Here is a 26,417-nt window from a genome sequence, read left to right as displayed (position 1 = left end):
CATAACTTTGTCCCTACTGGCCATCACTGATTGCAACAGTGTGGTCACCCAGGAGGGGTCAATTCATTCACTTGTCCTATAAACCATCAGATTTTCTCTCTTAAGCATTTGAACTAAGAGACCGGAATGGACCTGGCAGCTGTTCAAGAAAACATATTATTCAAACTCCTAGAGAAAAGGTTATTTAAGGACACTTGTTAGAGAACAGTAAGGTGGGCTTTATCCAAGAAGGGGAGCATCATGATGGGTGTATGGACCAGTGCAATAGGGTCTTGGAGTCAGGGAGGAATTTGGACTTAGTTCTGATTCCAACAGTGACAACTGGAGATTTAATGTCCAAGGAGCAAGGTAGGGGTCAGGGATGTAAAATCACCAAAGGAAACATCAGAACCAGGGGAATTCTTACTGAAGGCAAGCCAGTGTGGTAAGATATGGAGGGTGATCAGATACCAAGGGTGGGGGATTTTTGCTAAACTGATTTAGCAGGATTCTTACTTAAACTGGATTCTACAAAAACAGAGAGGAAAGGCCAAGGTTGAACCTAGTCCAGCAGAGTCCAAGGAGAGAGTCTTTGTCAGAGGTCTCATTGGGATGGCCATAAAGGACCCTGCTCACCAGCTAGAGAAAGTCAGTCTGCAGAGTGAAGAGGACAGACTGAACCAAGGTGTAGGAAGAAGGAACAATAACTATGTGATTCTATAGCACAGAGGCTAATGGCTAGAGCTGAGGGTCAGAGGGACCCAAGTGGGGAGTCCCATTTCCACCAGGCTTGGGCAAATGGCTCAACCTTCCCAACCCCCACCATCCTGTCACAGTGTATGAAATCTCTAGGTTCCTGCGGCTCCTCTTGGAATAGCACAGTGTTCCCACAATATTGATGTGAACTCCAAATTTACTATCTAGGAAATAGACAAGATGTTCAGTCTCTACCCCAAAGTATAACACTGACTTTGTTTAGCTTATTGGGAGAATAATCCATTCTCCAGCAAGAAGTGGATGCTGGAGGTAGGGCATCTCTAATGGGGATCTGGGCTGAGGAGCAGGTGAGGTCAGATGGGGCAATTCCAAGAAGTGAGTCCTTGGAGGCTAAGAGAACTGAGAAATAAGACAGCTAGTATTTCTCTGTCTACTTGCAACAAGCAGGGTCAGGGTCAATAAAGGAGAGAATAAGAAAATCCACTTCAAAGTAATTTCTGCATGGCAGAAATGCCATGAAAAGCAGGAAGAAAAGCAACTTCTCAACCTCACAGATCAAATCCCAAAATCTGAAGTGTGGAACTGAAATGTTCCTATTTTACTATTATATGTTAACTCATTCTTATTTACTTACACTGAGCTGCACACATTAATATTTAATATCTAGTTCTGTGGTTTTGATTCAATTTATTTTTTTCTACCCCCCAGCAAGCTTCACTGAGGTATGATTGACAAATAAAATTATATATATTGAAGGTGTACAAATTGATGTTTTGATAGATGCAGACACTGTGAAATAATCACCAATCACCATGGTCAATCTAATTAGCACATCCATCCCTCCCATAGTTATCATTTATTTTTGAAGAGAACATTGAAGATATGCTGTCAGCATATTTCTGGTATACAAGCACATATTGTTAGCTCTAGTCCCCATGCTGTACACCAGATCCCCCAAATTCATTCATCTTATATAACTGAAATTTCACATCCCTTAACCAGGATATCCCCATTTCTCCCTGCACCCAGTTCCTGGCAATCACCATTCTACCCTCTGCTGCTATGTACTCAGCTTTCTTAGATTCCACATATAAGTGAGATCGTGCCATATGTGTCCTTCTGTGTCTGGCTTATTTCACTTAGTATCACATCCTCCAGATTGATCCATGTTGTTGCAAATGACAAAATGTCCTTCCTTAAGGCTGGATAATATATGTGCCTATATATTTCTGGCACGTCTTCTTTATCCATTCATGCTTTGATAGACACTTAGGTTGTTTCCATACCTGGCTATTGTAAAGAATCCTGCAATGCACACAGGAATGCAGATATGTTTTATCGTGTGTGTGTGTGTTTTGTTTTATTTATTTGTTTGTTTATTTATATTTTTTATTATGTTCAGTTAGCCACCATATAGTACATCATATTTTTGATGTAATGTTCAATGATTCATTAGTTGTGTATAACACCCAGTGCTCATCACAACATGTGCCCTCCTTAGTACCATCACCTGTCTACCCCAGTCCCCCACCACTCTCCCCTCTGAAACCCTCAGTTTGTTACCTGGAGTCCATAGTCTCTCATGGTTTGTCTCAGTCTCTGATTCCCCCTCCTTCAGTTTTCCCTCCCTTCCCCTATGTAGATATGTTTTAAAATGTTGCCAAACATGCAGCATTGGCAGGGTGGTTGCTGGCTTGGCTGATTAGTGCCCCAAAGTCAGTGATGCCTTACTCCTTGGTCCTTATTTCTGGGTCTGATGAGTGACTGACTATGTGACCAGAGAATTCTGCAGTGAGCATAATGTAGATATCAATGGCCTATAGAGGTTTGTATTCATGATGTTGCCTTTAATTAGACTTTGACTTGACCCGTGGAAATTAACCAACAGACAGTGTTCCTCTTGAAACCCCCAAGACTCCTTGAGAAATAGGATATGAGACTCTACAGTTCCCTCTCTGTTATCAGTTATCAGTTAGAAGCTGGGGGAGGTATGGCCAAGAGCACAAACTTACTTCTGTGTGGTGAGTGTTCAATGTCTTATTTTCTTTGATTCTAGAACAGCTATAGTATTCAGCTGAGCTGGAGGAGGGCTGGCCTGAGGGTTATCTCCTGAGACGGGCATGTCTGGATTTCTAAGTGTGTGTTCACATAGATACAGCCAATATTTCAATGGTTTTTATTGCTTTACTTTACAATGTCTAATGTCTTTGGAAGTAAAGACAAAATAGAAAGCAGTGGTTCTCAAATGGGGGTGGTTTGGTGTCCCCACAGGGGACCAAACACCCACTAATGTTTGCAGACAGTTTTGGTGGCCATGACTCAGGGCAAGGGTGTGCCTGGCATTTAGTGGGTGGAGGTCTGGGGTGCCACCCCACACCCCCCAGTGCATGGGCCAGTCCCTCCATTGAGGAATTATCCCGGCTAAAATGTCAATAGTGCCGAGACTGAGGAATCCTACTTGAAAGAAGGCATGAGAGTTAAAAAAATAATAATAAATTACATGAGCTAAAACAACAACAACAAAAATGCACCAAATTTGGGGGGCAGAAAGCTTCATGGGGAGACTCATTGGCAGCAAACTCAAAATCTCCATGAAATTTTTGACCATTGATGTAGTTGATTTTTTTCTTAAGTTCCAGTATGGAATATCTCCCATCTCTGGACTTGTCAGCATGTATATATGAACATCTGAAGTTGACAGAGGATTTGGAATTTGGGGAGAGTTTGGGGCCAATCCATTAGCCTCTTCAGGGAGTCCTGAGTCATATAAATAGAGTCTAAAGAGAATTGATTTCTCTGTGTCCTGTTGAAAGACTCTATCCCAAATGGACAGTGAGGGAATCATACTATGCACATTCTCTCCTCTCTCTCTGGCACAAAACAGGACACTTTCTGGTCCCCGGGACTGTTGGTGTAGTGAATATAGTGTTAATTAAAGCAATAAGATCTCACAAACCAAGGTTGTGAAGGAGTGCTTAATGAAAACAATGAGTGGGGGTGTAGCCTAGTCAGAGGTTGAGCTTTGTTGCTTCCCCATTGTGTTATCTCGGGCAAGTTCCAGAACCACTATGACCCTCAGATGCCTGTGCTGTAAAATGGGGCTGAGAAGAGACTCTGCTTCTTGAGAATATCAGGGGAAATCCATGAGATGGTTGTACCTGGAAAGTGCTTATCAGAGGTTAATGCTTACTCAACACTAGGTATCACTCTTGGTGATACTGTTTCCCTGTGCACCTGCTCTGCTGTAGCTTTCAGCATAAATACACTATTTTTAAATTTAATTTTTAAAAGCTTTATTGGGACATAATTGGTACGTAACATTGTGTAAGTTTGAGGTGTACCCCATGTTGATTTGGTACATTTATATATGGCAGTATGATGACCACCCTAGCTTTAGCTAACATCTTGTGGCATCACATAAGCACCACTTCTTGTTTGTCATGGGAACCAAGGAGATCTAGTTTGTCAGCAGCCTTGAGGTTTATACTATGGTTCTGTTGTCTATCCTCACTATGCTGTGCATTCAATCTCTACTAGTTCCAAGTTAATGCCCTTAAACAACATCTCCCCATGTTCGCCCCTGTCCACTCAGCCCCTGGTAACCACCATTCTACTGTCTGCTTTTATGAGGTCAGCTTCAGAACCATGATTGAATTGGATGGATATGAGACAAGCTTCAACAGAGGTTGAATTTGGGAATCCACAGTCAGATTCAGGAGAGGACACGTTGCTTCTTCAGCACAGAACCTCACCCTCACTGATGGGTTCACATGTTCCACCTTCCCGTATGCTCTTATTTATTCTTCTCCTCTTTACTCTTCCCCCTGGTAAAATCTAAGCCAGAGTTAGAGGGCAACGTGAGCAGGGAGTGGTCAGTCTGTTCAGTTCCACCGGGGGAAGGCACTCTAGCTCTGCAGGAACCACACCCATCACTGATACCTGAGTCCAGCTACCTCTCAGTAACATTGAGCTGGCCCCTACCTGCTGGGCTGTAGGGGAGGGGGCTGTTCCCCTTATACTGACTGTGGAGTTGATATCGGTTCACAACTTTCCCTTTCTGGAAGTTCTCAGGTGTCATCTGAAACAGGGCCCATTACTCCAGGGCAGAGAGACTGAAGAAGGAGATTGGCCAGTCCAGGTTGGGAGATGGCAGTTTCAATAAGCAAAGGGAACTTACATATGGAGTTTGTCTTGGGCAATAGCAAGACAAATGGATCCCCACACCCACCCACCAAATCTTGTAAGTCTACATATAGAGAGAGGAGCCTTAACTGGGCTCAGTCATGCATGCACCACATCACTATCTCAAGGAGATGTCCTTGAAACAGCCTCTGGAAGCAGGAAAGGCAAGGAGAACCCCCTTTGCAAAGACAGGTGAGGAAGTGAGGAGCCTCTGAGTGTCTGGGTCCAACTCATAGGTCAATTGGCAGTCACGTCTTTTTGATGACCTTCCTCAGCGGTTGAGTTGGCAGACTTGGGAAATAGGAACACTGTCTGGGTCTAATGGTTTCATCAGAACAACCAGAATGACTCATACAAAAAAGATAAGGAGGGGTTTTCACTACTAGGGCAACCAAGCCCTTTGCTTAAAGAGCAGAACTTACTTTGTTTTCAATATAATCAGGTGGCCACCCTGAATAAAATTCATGAGTGTCACCAAAAAGGAAGGATTTCTGTATTGATGGGGTTGGTGGTGGTGGTGGTGAGGCATATGATATTTTTCTCAAAAGCTGAACTCTCTCACAGCTTCTATTCCCAATATCATTTTATATTCTCTGAAAAGAGAATATAAGTCACTATGTAAGTAACCATGTTTATTCTAGGAAAAGTTAGAAAATGCAGATAAGCAAAATTGAAAACTACCTAGAAATGACCACTCTTCACATCCTGGTCTATATTTCCCCACACCTTTTCTCTCCAGTATGTATGAGTAGTAATAATTTCTTTTGTGTTGGTCTTTTTAAGTCAGCCTCCAGCCACACCAACTTAAACCAGATGTAAGTGTTTAGCAGCTTCCAAAGAAGAGACTATTTTACTAAGTTTGCTAGCATTTGTCAGTTTTATCAAATTGATTAAAACCTTAATGAAATGTATCCACATATTTTTAGGAGAAAGGAAACTGAATCTATTTAAATGAACAAACTATTCTGCTAATAGGAATGGGATCTATGGAAATGATAATTTTACCTATATTTAACATGTTACCCTCCTTTGTAGTCAAGACAGTAAGTTCTATGTTGTAAATCAAGTACTATCCCTGGGAGAAACAAGCAGGTTGACAGGGATATTCAGAAGCCCACTGAAGGATTTAAGGAAGATTCCTGAAATGTTAATTCCTTCCTTTTATTTTTTTCAGGGCTTTCTTGCTTGGTCTTTGTCATGAGGACACAAGATTCTTCAGGCTATGGTATGTTGGCACTTGAAACCAAAAGCAAGCTCTTTTTAATCACTACCCAGTATATTTGGATGGGAGTGCCCAGCTCAACAGGGCACAGACCATCAGGATATGGTCTTTCCCCCATAGCCTCAACAGACAACTCTAAACTTTGGCATCATTCCTAAGAACTCTGCAACTCTTGGTTAATTAAGATAGGCTACCCTGATTGCCATTTTTGTAGGTCCAGAGTGGCCAATACTGACAATTTTGTGCAGTTCCATTGACTATTATTCCACAACTTCTGTACTATGTTCATATGAAAGACTATGCCCAGATTCGTATAAGGGTGGAATGAGAAGACAGTTTTCCATTTTGCCTGACATTTTCTTTTTTTTTATTTTTAAAATCAATATTATTAAATAGATACAATGGCAATAATTTTATCTGTGTCAAAAAGATTGCCAGTTAGATATGAACAGAAACATACACATAATAATAATCTTCTTATGATGTAATTGAAACACAGTAAAAATTTTAATAACATTTACAAAATCTCTTAGAAGCCCAGAATACCCCTTTTGAGCATTTGATTATCTTAGCATTTTAATATTATAATTGCAGCATGTCAGTACTCTATTTAAAATGTAATTATCAAAGCTCAGAGGAAACTGATTCTTGTGCATCCATAATTTCATACAATATAATTTTAGAGCTTGAGCTATTTTTCTGTTATCATTTCAGTCAGAGAAACAGAAGGAAGTCTAGGGACTTGTAGTTTTCATGTTTCAATGGCTTTTAAAGAAAATCATTTTATGGTCAGGTTGTCAACATATAGTACATCATGAGGTTTTTTTTTAATTTTTTTATTGTTATGTTAATCACCATACATCATTAGTTTTTGATGTAGTGTTCCATGATTCATTGATTGTGCATAACACCCAGTACTCCACGCAGAACGTGCCCTCTTTAATACCCATCACCAGGCTAACCCATCCCCCCAACCCCCTCCCCTCTAGAAACCTCAGTTTGTTTTTCAGAGTCCATCGTCTCTCGTGGTTCGTCTTCCCCTCCAACTTACTCCCCTTCATTCTTCTGCTCCTGCTATCTTCTTCTTTTTTTTTCTTAACATATATTGCATTATTTGTTTCAGAAGTACTGATCTCTGATTCAACAGTCTTGCACAATTCAAAGCGCTCACCATAGCACATACCCTCCCCAATGTCTGTCACCCAGCCACCCCATCCCTCCCAACCCCACCACTCCAGCAACACTCAGTTTGTTTCCCGAGGATAAAAATTCCTCATATCAGCGAGGTCATATGATATATGTCTTTCTCTGATTGGCTTATTTCACCCAGCATAACACCCTCCAGTTCCATCCATGTCGTTGCAAAAGGCAAGATCTCATTCCTTTTGATGGCTGCATAATATTCCATTGTGTATATATACCACATCTTCTTTATCCATTCATCTGTCGATGGACATCTAGGCTCTTTCCACAGTCTGGCTATTGTGGACATTGCTGCTATAAACATTGGGGTGCAAGTATCCCTTCGGATCCCTACATTTGTATCCTTGGGGTAAATACCCAGTAGTGCAATTACTGGATCATATGGTAGCTCTATTTTCAACTGTTTGAGGAACCTCCATACTGTTTTCCAGAGTAGTTGCACCAGCTTGCATTCCCACCAACAGTGTAGGAGGGTTCACCTTTCTCCACATCCCCGCCAACATCTCTCCTTTCCTGACTTGTTAACTTTAGCCATTCTGACGGGTGTGAGGTGGTATCTCATTGAGGTTTTGATTTGGATTTCCCTGATGCCGAGCGATGTTGAGCACTTTTTCATGTGTCTGTTGGCCATTTGGATGTCTTCTTTGGAAAAATGTCTGTTCATGTCTTCTGCCCATTTCTTGATTGGATTATTTGTTCTTTGGGTGTTGAGTTTCATAAGTTCTTTATAGATTTTGGATACTAGCCCTTTATCTGATATGTCATTTGCAAATATCTTCTCTCATTCTGTTGGTTGTCTTTTGGTTTTGTGGACTGTTTCTTTTACTATGCAAAAGCTATTTATCTTGATGAAATCCCAAAGGTTCATTTTTGCCCTTGCTTCCCTTGCCTTTGGCGATGTTTCTAGGAAGAAGTTGCTGCGGCTGAGGTCAAAGAGGTTGCTACCTGTGTTCTCCTTTACGATTTTGATGGACTCCTGTCTCACGTTTAGGTCTTTCAACCATTTGGAGTCTATTTTTTGTGTGGTGTAAGGAATTGGTCCAGTTTCATTCTCCTGCATGTGGCTGTCCAATTTTCCCAACACCATTTGTTGAAGAGACTGTCTTTATTCCATTGGACATTCTTGCCTGCTTTGTCAAAGATGAGTTGACCATAGAGTTGAGGGTCCATTTCTGGGCTCTCGATTCTGTTCCATTGATCGATGTGTCTGTTTTTGTGCCAGTACCATACTGTCTTGATGATGACAGCTTTGTAATAGAGCTGGAAGTCCGGAATTGTGATGCCGCCAGCTTTGCTTTTCTTTTTCAAGATTCCTCTGGCTATTCGGGGTCTCTTCTGGTTCCATACAAATTTTAGGATTATTTGTTCCATTTCTTTGAAAAAAGTGGATGGTATTTTGATGGGGATTGCATTGAATGTGTAGATTGCTCTAGGTAGCATTGACATCTTCACAATGTTTGTTCTTCCAATCCATGAGCATGGAACGTTTTTCCATTTCTTTGTGTCTTCTTCAATTTCTTTCATGAGTATTTTAGAGATTTCTGAGTACAGATCCTTTGCCTCTTTGGTTAAATTTATTCCTAGGTATCTTATGGTTTTGGGTGCAGTTGTAAATGGGATCGACTCCTTGATTTGTCTCTCTTCTCTCTTGTTGTTGGTGTATAGGAATGCCACTGATTTCTGTGCATTGATTTTATATCCCGCGACTTTACTGAATTCCTGTATGAGTTCTAGCAGTTTTGGGGTGGAGTCTTTTGGGTTTTCCACATACAGTATCATATCATCTGCAAAGAGTGAGAATTTGACTTCTTCTTTGCCGATTTGGATGCCTTTGATTTCTTTTTGTTGTCTGATTGCTGTGGCTAGGACTTCTAATACTATGTTGAATAGCAGTGGTGATAGTGGACATCCCTGCCGCGTTCCTGACCTTAGGGGAAAAGCTCTCAGCTTTTCCCCATTGAGAATGATATTCGCTGTAGGTTTTTCATAGATGGCCTTTATGATATTGAGGTATGTACCCTCTATCCCTATACTCTGAAGAGTTTTGATCAAGAAAGGATGCTATACTTTGTCAAATGCTTTTTCTGCATCTATTGAGAGGATCATATGATTCTTGTTCTTTCTTTTGTTAATGTATTGTATCACGTTGATTGATTGGCGGATGTTGAACCAACCTTGCAGCCCAGGGATAAATCCCACTTGGTCGTGGCGAGTAATCCTTTTAATGTACTGTTGGATCCTATTGGCTAGTATTTTGGTGAGAATTTTTGCATCCATGTTCATCAAGGATATTGGTCTGTAATTCTCCTTTTTGATGGGGTCTTTGTCTGGTTTTGGGATCAAGGTAATGCTGGCCTCATAAAATGAGTTTGGAAGTTTTCCTTCCATTTCTATTTTTTGGAACAGTTTCAGGAGAATAGGTATTAATTCTTCTTTAAATGTCTGACAGAATTCCCCTGGGAAGCCATCTGGGCCTGGGCTTTTGTTTGTTGGGAGATTTTGGATGACTGCTTCAATTTCCTTAGTGGTTATAGGTCTGTTCAGGTTTTCTATTTCTTCCTGGGTCAGTTTTGGTATTTGATACATCTCTAGGAATGCACCCATTTCTTCCAGGTTATCTAATTTGCTGGCATAGAGTTGCTCATAATATGTTCTTATAATTGTTTGTATTTCTTTGGTGTTGGTTGTGATCTCTCCTCTTGCATTCACGATTTTGTGGATTTGGGTCATTTCTCTTTTCTTTTGGATCAGTCTGGCCAGGGGTTTATCAATCTTGTTAATTCTTTCAAAGAACCAGCTCCTAGTTTCGTTGATCTGTTCTACTGTTCTTTTGGTTTCTATTTCATTGATTTCTGCTCTGATCTTTATTATTTCTCTTCTTCTGCTGGGTTTAGGCTTTATTTGCTGTTCTTTCTCCAGCTCCTTTAGGTGTAGGGTTAGGTTGTGTATTTGAGACGTTTCTTGTTTCTTGAGAAAGGCTTGTATTGCTATATACTTTCCTCTCAGGACTGCCTTTGCTGTATCCCAAAGATTTTGAACAGTTGTGTTTTCATTTTCATTGGTTTCTATGAATTTTTTTAATTCTTCTTTAATTTCCTGGTTGACCCATTCATTATTTAGTAGGAAGCTCTTTAGCCTCCATGTATTTGAGTTCTTTCCGACTTTCCTCTTGTGATTGAGTTCTTTTTTCAAAGCATTGTGGTCTGAAAATATGCAAGGAATAATCCCAAACTTTTGGTATCGTTTGAGACCTGATTTGTGACCTAAGATGTGATCAATTCCGGAGAATGTTCCATGGGCACTAGAGAAGAATGTGTATTCTGTTGCTTTGGGATGGAATGTTCTGAATATGTCTGTGAATTCCATTTGGTCCAGTGTGTCATTTAAAGTCTTTATTTCCTTGTTGATCTTTTGCTTAGATGATCTGTCAATTTCAGTCAGGGGGGTGTTAAAGTCCCCCACTATTGTTGTATTCCTGTCAATGTGTTTCTTTGCTTTTGTTATTAATTGCCTTATAAAAGTGGCTGCTCCCATGTTCGGGGCATAGATATTTACAATTGTTAGATCTTCTTGTTGGATAGACCCTTTAAGTAGGATATAGTGTCCTTCTTCATCTCTTATTGCAGTCTTTGTTTTAAAATCTAATTTGTCTGATATAAGGATTGCCACCCCAGCTTTCTTTTGGTGTCCATTGGCATGGTAAATGGTTTTCCACCCCCTCACTTTCAATCTGGGGGTGTCTTGGGGTCTAAAATGAGTCTCTTGCAGACAGCATATCGATGGGTCTTGTTTTTTAACCCAATCTGATAGCCTGTGTCTTTTGATTGGGGCATTGAGCCCATTTACATTCAGGGTAACTATTGAAAGATATGAATTTAGTGCCATTTTACTGCCTGTAAGGTGACTGTGACTGTATATTATCTGTGTTCCTTTCTGATCTATGCTGCTTTTAGGCTCTCTCTTTGCTTAGAGGACCCCTTTCAATATTTCTTTTAGGGCTGGTTTTGTGTTTACACATTCCTTTAGTTCTTGTTTGTCCTGGAAGCTCTTTACCTCTCCTTCTATTTTCAATGATAACCTTGCTGGATATAGTATTCTTGGCTGCATATTTTTCTCGTTTAGTGCTCTGAAGATATCTTGCCAGTCCTTTCTGGCCTGCCAGGTCTCTGTGGCTAGGTCTGTTGCCAATCTAATATTTCTACCATTGTAGGTTACATATCTCTTCTCCCGAGCTGCTTTCAGGATTTTCTCTTTGTCTGTGAGACTCGTAAGTTTTACTATTAGATGTCGGGGTGTTGACCTATTTTTATTGATTTGAAGAGGGGTTCTCTGTGCCTCCTGGATTTTGGTGCCTGTTTCCTTCCTCACATTAGGGAAGTTCTCTGCTATAATTTGCTCCAATATTCCTTCTGCCCCCCTCTCTCTCTTTCTTCTTCTTTGGGATCCCAATTATTCTAATGTTGTTTCATCTTATCGTATCGCTCATCTCTCGAGTTCTGCCCTCGTGATCCTGTAGTTGTTTATCTCTCTTTTTCTCAGCCTCTTTATTTTCCATCATTTGGTCTTCTATATCTCTGATTCTCTCTTCTGCCTCATTTAGCCTAGCAGTTAGTGCCCCAATTTTTTATTGCATTTCATTAATAGCCTTTTTGATTTCGACTTGGTTAGATGTTAGTTCTTTTATTTCTCCAGAAAGGGTATCTCTAATAACTTCCATGCTTTTTTCAAGCCCAGCTAGTATCTTTAAAGTCATGATTCTGAACTCTAGGTCCGACATTGTACTAATGTCAGTATTGAGTAGGTCTCTGGCAGACGGTACTATCTCTTGTTCTTTTTGCTGAGGTGATTTTTTTTGTCTTGTCATTTTGTCCAGAGGAGAACAGATAAATGAGAGAACAAAAGGCTAACAGGTTAACAACGTCCCCAGCAAATATACTCTATACAAATCAGAAAAGACTTGAAACCAGGGGAAAAGAAAGGGAAAGAAAGAAAAAAGAAAGAGAAAAAAAAGAAAAATATAAAGATAAAAACAAAGAAAAACAGAACAAAACAAAAAAAAACAGAATATGATCAAATATGATCAGGCTAGTGCATAGATCACTGCCACACATTAGATTTTGGGTGTATTTTGGTGTGTTAGAAATAAGTGCCTCCTAAAATTTTAAAGGAAGAAAGACTTATATATGTACAAAATAAGGGTTGATACAAGGAAGGGATGGAAGATAACTGTAAAGATGAAACTTATAAAAGGTTTTATAAACGGAATTGATAAGAAGTTGTTTGAAAGAAGAAAGAAGAAGATTTAAAAAAAAGAAAAAAGAAAAAAATGGGAGAGACTGTGATCAGGCAGGAGACTAGAACAAAGCCATACACTAGTGATTAGGGTATATTTTGATCTGTTAGAAGAAACTGTATATCAAAATTGTAAAGAGAGAAGAACTTATATATGTATGCCAAAAATAAGGGTAACTACTATGAAGGGATAAAATATGACTCTAAAAATGAAAAATAAAAAATGTTTTTTTAAAATAGGGATTGATAAGATGTTGGTTGAAAAAGGGAAAAAGAAAAGTTCAAAAAGAAAACAGTTAAAAAAATTAACTTTGAAAAACTAATGAATCATGGTAAAAAAGCCATGAATTCTATGTGCAGTATTCCCCTAGCGCTGGAGTTCTCCTGTTCTCCTTGATTGGTAAACTTGGTCTTGGCTTGCTGGCTGTTCGTGCTGATCTTCTAGGGGAGGGGCTTGTTGCCGTGTTTCCCAAATGTCTTTGCCGGAGGCGGAATTGCCCTGCCCTTGTCGGTCAGGGCTAAGCAAGCTACTTGGGTAGCTTTTCAGAAGATTTTGTTCCCTGCAAGCTCTCGGCACAGCTTTGGAGGACCAGGGTGAAAATGGTGGCCTCCCACTCTCTGCCCGGAGGAGCTGAGAACTCAGGGCCCTGCTCCTCAGTGCGCCCCCAGAGAAAAGCAGTCAATCACTCCCGTCTCCCTGGTCTCCAGCCGCACTCCGTGCTCACCCGGCCTGTGACCGAGCATTTCTATCTCTGGCACCTGACCGTGTGGAGTCTCGAAACCCAGCAGATCCCTGCGGTGTACTCCCGCGCCGCTCCTCCTGGGGGAGGGAGGGGAGTCTCCCCAGCTCTGCTGCTTGTTGGGTCCCTGCTGGAGGCGTAGTGGCCCGACTGGGCCGGGGATCACAGTTTATGGCAACCCCGAGCTGAGAGCCTGCGCCTCGGCTCCGTCTCTGCAGCTGGCTTCCCCGCTCTGATACCTGGGAGCTCTGCTGCACTCAGGCACCCCCAGTCTTTCTGTGACCCCGAGGGTCCTGAGTCCACACTGTACCACGAGGTTTCCACCTCCCACTTAGCCACTGGAGTGACGTCCCTCAGCGGAACCGACTTCTAAAAGTTCCGATTTTGTGCTCTGTGGCTCTATCACTTGCCGGTAGTGACCGACGGAGGCCCCCTCCCCGCCGTCTATCCTCCCGAATATTGCCTCGGATTCACTTCTCCACACGTCCTACCTGCTAGTAAGTGGTCGCTTCTCTGTTCAGAGAGTTGTTACTCCTCTCTTCTTCGATCTCCTGTTGAGTTCGTAGGTGTTCAGAATGGTCTGATCCCTATTCAGCTGAATTCCTGAGACCAGACAAAATCCAGGTCTCCTACTCCTCCGCCATCTTGCTCTGGCCCCACATCATGAGTTTTTGATGTAGTGTTCAATGATTCATTAGTTGCATATAACACTCAGTGCTCATCACAACACATGCCCTCCCTAATTTCCATCACCAGTTACTCCCCCTCCCTTCCGTAACCCTCAGTTTGTTTCCCAGAGTCCAGAGTCTCTCATGGTGTGTCTCCCTCTCTGATTTCTTCCCAGTTTTCCTCCCTTCCTTTATGATCCTCTGTGCTATTCCTTATATTCCACATATGAGTGAAACCTATGATAATTGCTTTCTCTGCTTGACTTATTTCACTTAGAATAATCCTCTCCAGTTTCACCCATGTTGATGCAAATGATAGGTATTCATCCTGTCTGATGGCTGAGTAATATTCCATAGTATATATGGACCATATCTTCTTTATCCATTCATCTGTTGAAGGGCATCTTGGTTCCTTCCACAGTTTGGCTATTGTGGACATTGCTGCTATGAACATTGGGGTGCATGTGCCCCTTCTTTTCCCTACATCTGTATCTTTAGGTAAATATCTAGTAGTGCAATTGCTGGGTCATAGGGTAGCTGTATTTTTAACTTCTTGAGGAACCTCCATACTGTTTTCCAGAGTAGCTGCATAAGCTTGCATTCCCACCAACAGTATAAGAGGGTTCCCCTTTCTCCACATCCTTGCCAATATTTGTCATTCCCTGAATCATTAATTTTATTCATTCTAACTGGTGTGCAGTGGTATCTTATTGTGGTTTTGACTTGTATTTCCCTGATGGCTAGTGATGTGGAGCATTTTTTCATGTGTCTGTTAGCCATTTGTGGAAAACCCAAAAGACTCCACCCCCAAATTACTAGAACTCATACAGCAATTCAGCAATGTAGCAGGATACAAAATCATGCACAGAAATCAGTTGCATTTATATACACTAACAATGTGACTGAAGAAAGAGAAATTAAGGAATCAATTCCATTTTCAATAGCACCAAAACCCATAAGATACCTAGGAATAAACCTAACCAAAGAGGTAAAGGATCTATACTCTAGAAGCTACAGAACACTTATAAAAGAAATTGAGGAAGACACAAAGAGATGGAAAAACAGTTCATGCTCATGGATTGGAAGAATAAACATTGTTAAAATGTCTATGCTGCCCACAGCAACCTACACATTCCATGCAATCCTTATCAAAAATATCATCAACATTTTTCACAGAGCTGGAATAAACAATCCTAAAATTTGCATGGAACCAGAAAAGACCCTGGGACAAAGACAAAGGGGAGTGTTGAAAAAGAAAACCAAAGATGGGGGCATCACGATGCCTGACTTCAAGCTCTATTACAAAGCTGAGGTCATCAGATAGCATGGTATTGGCATAAAAACAGACACATAGATCGATGGAACAGAATAGAGACCCCAGAAATGGACCCTCAACTCTATGGTCAACTAATCTTCAACAACGCAGGAAAGAATGTCCAATGGAAAAAAGGCAGTCTCTTCGATAAATAGTGCTGGGAAAATTGAATAACCACATGCAGAAGAATGAAACTGGACAATTCACTTACACTATATATCAAAGATAAACTCAAAGTGGATGACATGCCTAAATGTGAGACAGGAATCCATCAAAATCCTAGAGGAGAACAGAGGCAGTAACCTCTTTGACATCAGCCACAGCAACTTCTTTCAGGACACATCTCTAAAGGCAAGGGAAAAAAAACATAAATGAACTTTTGGGACTTCACCAAGATAAAAAGCTTCTGCACAGCAAAGGAAACAGTCAATAAAACTAAGAGGCAACACACGGAATGGGAGAAGATATTTGCAAATAACATTTCAGATAAAAGGCTGATATCCAAGATCTATAAAGAACTTCTCAAACTCATCACCTAAAAAACAAATAATACAGTCAAGAAATGGACAGAAAATATGCCTGACACTTTCAAAAGGTTCATCATGTCTCTTTCTCAGTAACTTTTCATTTTATATGTTAGTTTCAAACTAACAGAAAATATGGAAGAATACTTTCAGATCTTCCCTCCCTCTCCTAATTCACAATTTGTTAGCAGTTTGCTTTATCATATAAGTATTATAATATATATTACATATAATAAACATTATATATTATATATAAACACATATAGGCATTCATTCATTTATTGTTGTTTATTTTGCCACCCACTGGGTACTTTCAACTTTATTTTATTTTTTTTATTATGTTCAGTTAGCCACTGTATAGTACATCATTAGTTTTTGATGTAGTGTTCAATGATTCATAGTTGCATATAACACCCTGTGCTCCATCCCAACATGTGCCCTCCTTAATACCCATTACCCAGCTACCGCATCCCCCCACTTTCCTCCCCTCTGAAACCCTCAGATTGTTTCCCAGTGTCCATAGTCTCTCATGATTTGTCTCCCTTTCTGATTTCTCCCCCTTCAGTTTTCCCTCCCTTCCCTATGGTCCTCTGTGCTATTCCTTATGTTCCACATATGAGTGAAACCATATGATAATTGACTTTCTCTGCTTGACTTATTTCACTTAGCATAATCCCCTCTAGTTCCATCCATGTTGATGCAAATGATAGGTATTCATCCTGTCTGATGGCTGAGTAATATTCCATAGTATATATGGACCACATCTTCTTTATCCATTCATCTGTTGAAGGGCATCCTGGTTCTTTCCACAGTTTGGCTGTTATGGATATTGCTGTTATGAACATTGGAGTGCATGTGCCCCTTCTTTTCACTACATCTGCATCTTTGGGGTAAATACCTAGTAGTGCAATCTCTGGGTTGTAGGGTAGCTGTATTTTTAACTTCTTGAGGAACCTCCATACTGTTTTCCAAAGTGGCTGTACCAGCTTGCATTCCCACTAACAGTGTAAGACGGTTCCCCTTTCTCCACATCCTCGCCAACATTTGTTGTTTCTTGCCTTGTTAATTTTTGCTATGAGGTAGTATCTCACTGTGGTTTTGATTTGTATTTCCCTGATGTCTAGTGATGTTAAACATTTTTTCATGTGTCTATTAGCCATTTGTATGTCTTCTTTGGAGAAATGTCTGTTCATGTCTTCTGCCAATTATTTGACTGGATTCTTTGTTTTTTGGGTGTTAAGTTTGAGAAGTTCTTTATAGATCTTGGATACCAGCCCTTTATCTGTAATGTCATTTGCAAACATCTTCTCCCATTCCATGGGTTGCCTCTTAGTTTTGTTGACTGTTTCCTTTGCTGTGCAGAAGCTTTTTATCTTGATGAAGTCCCAAAAGTTCATTTTTGCTTTTGTTTCCCTTGACTTTGGAGGTATGTCTTGAAAGAAGTTGCATATACAATACATACACATAGGACATACATACATTTGTATACTGCATGTATGATATATAGTATAATAATTTCATACATGCATTGTGTATATGTATATATATATATAATATACAAACACATAATATTTTTTTCTAAACTACTTGAGAAGAAGCTGCAGACATCATAATCCTGCACTCCTTAATACTTCAGTATGCATTTTCTAAGAACAAGGACATGCTCTCAAATAATCAGACCAATTAACAAAACTGATGTAACTGACCCATTAGTTATGGGGCAGGTACTTAGCCTAATTTTTGGTCACATTGTTCTATTCTCACTTTAAAGATGAGGACAAGGAAGCTTGGAGACTTTTCAGAAATCAACTGAGGTCCCAGCTAAGTAAGTGGTACAGCAGTAAGGGTACTTCATTCCCCCACAGTGCAAAGGGTAGTGGGAAGGGACAAGCAATTACAGTGTATTAAGACTGCAATGTCATCACTTTAGTTTGAGCTGCAAACACTTATTGGTAGGGGCCAAAACAGGAAGAATGTGGAATTCAGACAGGATAATGTCTCCTAATAAAAAATGGCATGATGGTTTTTGTCAGTCGACTTTTTATTTTGGACATTTAAATCTATAGAAATATTGTAACAATGGTAAAAATGATCACTCTATACTCTTCATCTAGATTCATCAACTGCTAACATACTGCTACATTTCCTTCTGGTTTCCAAACTACCTACCTAAACACACAAATATCTATTAGCAAAAATAATTATATGTAGCTATCAGTGAAAACTGATAAAAGGAAACCTCACTAACATAGGGTCTGGAGGTTCAGCAAGTGGAGCTCTCCTGCCCTAGCACTTGTGGTCAATTACAAACCCAACAGGAAGAGATGGACCTTGCAAGCCAATACTACTTAACTCAGCCAGCTGGAGGAAGAAAGTCTCCTCTGTCCTTCTTCCCTCCCTCATACCCCCAACAGACTAAACAATGCGAGATAGTCACAGCCCAGTCAATGAGAGATAGCCACAGCTGAGCCAATGAGAGACAGTCACAGCTCAGCCAATGGGAGACAGTCACAGCTCAGCCAATGAGAAGCCACTATACTTCAAACTCCCAGTTTACTCCAATGGACTTTTTGTGTAGAATAGCCCCGCCCAACTTCCTCTTTCCTCTCTAAAACGGCAGTCTCCTCCTTTGTTTAGTGGACAGAGGACTTGCCTCTGCTTTATGCACTAGCTTGTGTGTCCCCGGTTGCAATGCTCTTCCATTCCAAATAAACCCATTTTTGCCAGGAAAATAACTCGCACTTTTAAGATTAACCTATCTACATACAATATAGATATATCTTCAACTTAGCTATGTGTCACATTGAGATTATATAATGGTCATAAATATTCATATACATATCTATATATATATTTTTTCCTAATCCATTGGAAAATAAATTTTGGATATCATGCCCCTAAATCCCTTAGCATTTATCTACTAAGAACATGGACATGCTCTTACATAACACAAGGTCAATTTAGGAGATTTGTCATTGATACAATTCTATTATTTAATTTAAGCCCATTGTCAAAAAATTTTCAATTTTTCCAGTAATGCATTTTTTTTTCAAATTTAGGATTTATTCTTCAATCACGTAGGCATTATATTTGGTTATTATGTTTCTTTAATCTCCTTTAGTCTAGAACAGTTACTTTCAGCCCTTCTTTTTCTTTCATGACATTGACATTTTTGTCGAGATAAAGCAGTTAGATTAGAGCATGTGCCTCAATTGAGTTTGTCTGAGAATTCCCCATAATTAGGTCTGGTTATGCATGTGGGGCAGGGAAAGGTCACATGTGGTATTCTATCTTTCTTTGTGCATGAACTTGGAGGTAGGAGATGGCAGGGATGGTAAGTTGTTTGTCTAACATATCAATAACAGAATTCCACTGATTTAGCCAGCTTATTAACTAACTCCAAGAAACTTTTTAAAGTGCATCTAGGAAAAGTCCTAGAAGAAAGAATTTTTTTTAACTCACTAGCAAGTGAGTAAAGTCATTTGTTGACATTTTAAGAGACAGGACTTCGAGTAGGATTAGATTGATTAAATATTGAATAAAAAACAGAACCCACAGAGCTGCCTTCTTCTCTCTCCCTACAGATCCATGTGCAGCCCATCCCTGCCATGCTTCTGCTTCCTGCGTCTTCAAGAAACAAAAATACTACTGTCATTGCTTAGAAGGGTATGTCTCAACCACAGGAGAAAAAACTTTCACAGACCGGAACGTCAAATGCACAGGTGATTCTGGGCTTGTAGAAAGAGTGGCATTACTGAAAGAGTATGCATATCTTGGAAGAGAAGCTGGCCATAGGCTTCTCAGAGGGGAAGAACTTCCATGTCGTGCCTGAATATCATGTCTCTTTTCTCTATAGCATCATTCATGTGAGAGATGGGTAAGAATTTGAGGTCCAGGAGAAATTGACTTTGTGTTCCATCTCAACTCTAATTAAGTAGCTGTACAACTTTTGGGGAAATTGCTTTAATCCTCAGTCTCAAGTGTATGACCTATAAAATAGGAGTAATCATCATACCTTTTGCAGATCAGGGAACTCAGGTCAGAGGAGTATGTGTTTGTTTAAAGGCGTCAATCCCAAAATTAATGAAATATCTAGTTTCTAAAGTAAGTCCCCCTATGCATCCAGTGTCATGATGGGCACTTTACTTATTTAAACCACATACCAACTCCCCATGACATGGATGTCTCTTTTAAGTTGGAAGTTAGCAAACTTTTTCTGTAGAGGGTAAATATTTCAGGCTTTGCAGGCCATATGGGCTCTGTTGCAGCTATTCAACCCTGTCTTTATAATGTAACTGCTGCTATAGACATAAATGAATGGATGTGGCTGTGTACCAATAAAACTTTATTTACAAAAGCAGGCAGTGGGTCACTCCGGGGCCACATTTTGCAATCATGGCCTAAGTAATGAGAATACTTCCTATCCCCCCAAATTCCCTAATACTTTTTTTATATCATTGCAAATTTTTATTTTTTTCTTTTTTAAAAATTTTTATTTTATTATGTTATGTTAGACACCGTACATCATTAATTTTTGATGTAGTGATACACGATTCATTGTTTTCGTATAACACCCAGTGCTCCATGCAATACGTGTCCTCCTTAATGCCCATCATCGGGCTGACCTATCCCCCACCCACCCCCCCCTCTAAAACCCTCAGTTTGTTTCTCAGAGTCCATAGCCTCTCATGGTTCATCTCTCCCTCCAATTCCATCCCCCCTTCATTTTTCCCTTCCTTCTCCTAATGTCCTCCATGCTATTCCTTATGTTCCACAAATAAGTGAAACCTCATGATAATTGACTTTCTCTGCTTGACTTATTTCACTTAGCATAATCTCCTCCAGTCTCATCCATGTTGATGCAAAAGTTGGGTATTCATCCTTTCTGATGGCTGAGTAGTATTCCATCGTATATATGGACCACATCTTCTTTATCTATTCATCTGTTGAAGGGCAACTCGGCTCTTTCCACAGTTTGGTTATTGCGGACATTGCTGCTAGGAACATTGGGGTGCATATGGCCCTTCTTTTCACTACATCTGTATCTTTGGGGTAAATACCCAGGAGTGCAACTGCTGGGTCATAGGGTAGCTCTATTTTTAATTTTTTGAGGCACCCCCACACTGTTTTCCAAAGTGGCTGTACCAACTTGCATTCCCACCAACAGTGTAAGAGGGTTCCACTTTCTCCACAACCTTTCCAACATTTGTTGTTTCTTGCCTTGTCAATTTTTGCCATTCTAACTGGTGTAAGTGGTATCTCAATGTGGTTTTGATTTGAATTTCCCTGATGGCTAATGATGATGAACATTTTTTCATGTGTCTCTTAGCTAACAGACAAATTCCCTAATGCTTACAGTAGGAAATAGTCATATTTATTTGAAAAGGAAAATGATTTGTTTTGCTGAGTTTATCTCAATATATTTTTAGTGGAATATTTTCTAACAGAAATCTGACAGTAGCCACTTACGTGAGCCACACAAGTAATTTTAAATTTTCTAGTAGCTACATTTAAAAAGTAAAAACAGGAAATTAATTTTAATAATATACTTTAACTCAGAATATCCAAAGTATTATAATTTCAAGCTGTAATCAATATAAAAAGCACTAATGAGACCATTTATGTATTTTGTTCATATTTTCTTTGAAATCCACAATGTGTTTTTTTATTGTTATGTTAATCACCATACATTACATCATTACTTCTTGATGTAGTGTTCCACGATTCATTGTTTGTGCATAACACCCAGTGCTCCACGCAGAATGTGCCCTCTTTAATACTCGTCACCAGGCTAACACATCCCCCCACCCTCCTCCCCTCTAGAACCCTCAGTTTGTTTTTCAGAGTCCATCGTTTCTCATGGTTCGTCTCCCCCTCCAATTTCCCCCCATTCATTCTTCCCCTCCTGCTATCTTCTTTTTTTTTTCTTAACATATATTTCATTATTTGTTTCAGAAGTACAGATCTGTGATTCAACAGTCTTGCACAATTCACAGGGCTCACCATAGCACATACCCTCCCCAATGTCTATCACCCAGCCACCCCATCCCTCCCACCTCCACCAACCAGCAACACTCAGTTTGTTTCCTGAGATTAAGAATTCCTCATATCAGTGAGGTCATATGATAAATGTCTTTCTCTGATTGACTTCTTTCACTAGCATAACACCCTCCAGTTCCATCCATGTCGTTGCAAATGGCAAGATCTCATTCCTTTTGATGGCTGCATAATATTCCATTGTGTATATATACCACTTCTTCTTTATCCATTCATCTGTCGATGGACATCTTGGCTCTTTCCACAGTTTGGCTATTGTGGACATTGCCGCTATAAACATTGGGGTGCACGTACCCCTTCGAATCCCTACATTTGTATCTTTGGGGTAAATACCCAGTAGTGCAATTGCTGGATTGTATGGTAGCTCTATTTTCAACTGTTTGAGGAACCTCCATACTGTTTTCCAGAGTGGCTGCACCAGCTTGCATTCCCACCAACAGTGTAGGAGGGTTCCCCTTTCTCCGCATCCCCGCCAACATCTGTAATTTCCTGACTTGTTAATTTTAGCCATTCTGACTGGTGTGAGGTGGTATCTCATTGAGGTTTTGCTTTGGATTTCCCTGATGCCGAGCGATGTTGAGCACTTTTTCATGTGTCTGTTGGCCATTTGGATGTCTTCTTTGGAAAAATGTCTGTTCATGTCTTCTGCCCATTTCTTGATTGGATTATTTGTTCTTTGGGTGTTGAGTTTCATAAGTTCTTTATAGATTTTGGATACTAGCCCTTTATCTGATATATCATTGCAAATATTTTCTCCAATTCAGTCGGTTGTCTTTTGGTTTTGTGGACTGTTTCTTTTACTGTGCAAAAGCTTTTTATCTTGATGAAATCCCAAAGGTTCATTTTTGCCCTTGCTTCCCTTGCCTTTGGCGATGTTTCTAGGAAGAAGTTGCTGTGGCTGAGGTCGAAGAGGTTCCTACCTGTGTTCTCCTTTAGGATTTGGATGGACTCCTGTCTCACATTTAGGTCTTTCAACTATTTGGAGTGTATTTTTGTGTGTGGTGTAAGGAAATGGTCCAGTTTCATTCTTCTGCATGTGGCTGTCCAATTTTCCCAACACCATTTGTTGAAGAGACTGTCTTTATTCCATTGGACATTCTTGCCTGCTTTGTCAAAGATGAGTTGACTATAGAGTTGAGGGTCCATTTCTGGGCTCTCGATTCTGTTCCATTGATCTATGTGTCTGTTTTTGTGCCAGTACCATACTGTCTTGATGATGACAGCTTTGCAATAGAGCTGGAAGTCCGGAATTGTGATGCCGCCAGCTTTGCTTTTCTTTTTCAAGATTCCTCTGGCTATTCGGGGTCTCTTCTGGTTCCATACAAATTTTAGGATTATTTGTTCCATTTCTTTGAAAAAAGTGGATGGTATTTTGATGGGGATTGCATTGAATGTGTAGATTGCTCTAGGTAGCATTGACATCTTCACAATGTTGGTTCTTCCAATCCATGAACATGGAACGTTTTTCCATTTCTTTGTGTCTTCTTCAATTTCTTTCACGAGTATTTTATAGTTTTCTGAGTACAGATCCTTTGCCTCTTTGGTTAAATTTATTCCTAGGTATCTTATGGTTTTGGGTGCAATTGTAAATGGGATCGACTCCTTGATTTGTCTCTCTTCTGTCTTGTTGTTGGTGTATAGGAATGCCACTGATTTCTGTGCATTGATTTTATATCCCGCGACTTTACTGAATTCCTGTATGAGTTCTAGCAGTTTTGGGGTGGAGTCTTTTGGGTTTTCCACATACAGTATCATATCATCTGCAAAGAGTGAGAGTTTGACTTCCTCTTTGACGATTTGGATGCCTTTGATTTCTTTTTGTTGTCTGATTGCTGTGGCTAGGACTTCTAATACTATGTTGAATAGCAGTGGTGATAGTGGACATCCCTGCCGCGTTCCTGACCTTAGGGGAAAAGCTCTCAGCTTTTCCCCACTGAGAATGATAGTCGCTGTAGGTTATTCATAGATGGCTTTTATTATATTGAGGTATGTACCCTCTATCCCTATACTCTGAAGAGTTTTGATCAAGAAAGGATGCTGTACTTTGTCAAATGCTTTTTCTGCATCTATTGAGAGGATCATATGATTCTTGTTCTTTCTTTTGTTAATGTATTGTATCACGTTGTTTGATTGGCGGTTGTTGAACCAACCTTGCAGCCCAGGGATAAATCCCACTTGGTCGTGGTGAATAATCCTTTTAATGTACTGTTGGATCCTATTGGCTAGTATTTTGGTGAGACTTTTTGCATCCATGTTCATCAAGGATATTGGTCTGTAATTCTCCTTTTTGATGGGGTCTTTTTCTGGTTTTGGGATCAAGGTAATGCTGGCCTCATAAAGTGAGTTTGGAAGTTTTCCTTCCATTTCTATTTTTTGGAACAGTTTCAGGAGAATAGGTATTAATTCTTCTTTAAATGTCTGACAGAATTCCCCTGGGAAGCCATCTGGGCCTGGGCTTTTGTTTCTTGGGAGATTTTCGATGACTACTTCTATTTCTTTAGTGGCTATAGGTCTGTTCAGGTTTTCTATTTCTTCCTGGTTCAATTTTGGTAGTTGATACATCTCTAGGAATGCACCCATTTCTTCCAGGTTATCTAATTTGCTGGCATAGAGTTGCTCATAATATGTTCTTATAATTGTATTTCTTTGGTGTTGGTTGTGATCTCTCCTCTTGCATTCATGATTTTGTGGATTTGGGTCATTTCTCTTTTCTTTTGGATCAGTCTGGCCAGGGGTTTATCAATCTTGTTAATTCTTTCAAAGAACCAGCTCCTAGTTTCGTTGATCTGTTCTACTGTTCTTTTGGTTTCTAGTTCATTGATTTCTGCTCTGATCTTTATTATTTCTCTTCTCCTACTGGGTTAGGCTTTATTTGCTGTTCTTTCTCTAGCTCCTTTAGGTGTAGGGTTAGGTTGTGTATTTGAGACCTTTCTTGTTTCTTGAGAAAGGCTTGTATTGCTATATACTTTCCTCTCAGGACTGCCTTTGCTGTATCCCAAAGATTTTGAACAGTTGTGTTTTCATTTTCATTGGTTTCCATGAATTTTTTTAATTCTTCTTTAATTTCCTGGTTGACCCATTCATTCTTCAGTAGGATGCTCTTTAGCCTCCATGTATTTGAGTTCTTTCCGACTTTCCTCTTGTGATTGAGTTCTAGTTTCAAAGCATTGTGCTCTGAAAATATGCAGGGAATAACCCCAATCTTTTGGTACCGGTTGAGACCTGATTTGTGACCTAGGATGTGATCAATTCTGGAGAATGTCCCATGGGCACTAGAGAAGAATGTGTATTCCGTTGTTTTGCGTTTGAATGTTCTGAATATGTCTGTGAAGTCCATTTGGTCCAGTGTGTCATTTAGAGTCTTTATTTCCTTGTTGATCTTTTGCTTAGATGATCTGTCCATTTCAATCAGGAGGGTGTTAAAGTCCCCCGCTATTACTGTATTGTTGTCCATGTGTTTCTTTGCTTTGTTATTAATTGCCTTACATAATTGGCTGCTCCCATGTTAGAGGCATAGATATTTACAATTGTTAGATCTTCTTGTTTGATAGACCCTTTAAGTAGGATATAGTGTCCTTCCTCATCTCTTATTACAGTCTTTGTTTTAAAATCTAATTTGTCTGATATAAGGATTGCCACCCCAGCTTTCTTTTGGTGTCCATTAGCATGGTAAATGGTTTACCACCCCCTCACTTTCAATGTGGGGGTGTATTTGGGTCTAAAATGAGTCTCTTGTAGACAGCATATGATGGGTCTTTTTTTTTAATCCAATCCGATAGCCTGTGTCTTTTGATTGGGGCATTTAGCCCTTTTACGTTCAGGGTAACTATTGAAATGTATGAATTTAGTGCCATTGTATTGCCTGTAAGGTGACTGTTACTATATATTGTCTGTGTTCCTTTCTGATCTGTGCTGCTTTTAGGCTCTCTCTTTGCTTAGAGGACCCCTTTCAATATTTCTTGGAGGGCTGGTTTCGTGTTTACAAATTCCTTTAGTTTTTGTTTGTCCTGGAAGCTTTTTATCTCTCCTTCTATTTTCAATGACAGCCTAGCCGGATATAGTCTTCTTGGCTGCATATTTTTCTCGTTTAGTGCTCTGAAGATATCTTGCCAGTCCTTTCTGGCCTGCCAGGTCCCTATGGATAGGTCTGTTGCCAATCTAATATTTCTACCATTGCAGGTTACATATCTCTTCTCCCGAGCTCCTTTCAGAATTTTCTCTTTGTCTCTGAGACTCGTAAGTTTTACTATTAGATGTCGGGGTGTTGACCTATTTTTATTGATTTTGAGAAGGGTTCTCTGTGCCTCCTGGATTTTGATGCCTGTTTCCTTCCCCACATTAGGGAAGTTCTCTGCTATTATTTGCTCCAATATACCTTCTGCCCCTCTCTCCCTTTCTTCTTCTTCTGGGATCCCAATTATTCTAATGTTCTTTCGTCTCTTCTTATCGCTTATCTCTCAAATTCTGCCCTCATGATCCTGTAGTTGTTTCTCTCTCTTTTTCTCAGCCTCTTTATTT

General features: G+C 40.0%; 1 protein-coding gene across 1 annotated transcript in view; it reads left to right on the top strand.

Annotated features, from left to right (window-relative positions):
• Positions 1-2,673: 2,673 nt before the first annotated feature.
• Positions 2,674-26,417, top strand: part of LOC114226102 (adhesion G protein-coupled receptor E4-like) — a 99,778-nt gene continuing 76,034 nt past the window's right edge. The window contains exons 1-3 of the mRNA XM_088017743.1: positions 2,674-2,717; positions 6,053-6,103; positions 19,427-19,564. Of these exons, the coding sequence (XP_087873869.1) occupies positions 2,687-2,717; positions 6,053-6,103; positions 19,427-19,564 (220 nt within the window). The 5' untranslated portion in view covers positions 2,674-2,686. The remainder of the gene's footprint in view (positions 2,718-6,052; positions 6,104-19,426; positions 19,565-26,417) is intronic.

This window comes from Eumetopias jubatus, unplaced genomic scaffold, assembly GCF_037043125.1.
Source record: "Eumetopias jubatus isolate StellerSeaLion01/CBP00866 unplaced genomic scaffold, mEumJub1_p1.0 scaffold_1, whole genome shotgun sequence".
Taxonomy (NCBI): Eukaryota; Metazoa; Chordata; class Mammalia; order Carnivora; family Otariidae; genus Eumetopias; species Eumetopias jubatus.
Note: the sequence above shows the minus strand (reverse complement) of the source record. Positions and strands in the feature narration are given on the sequence as shown.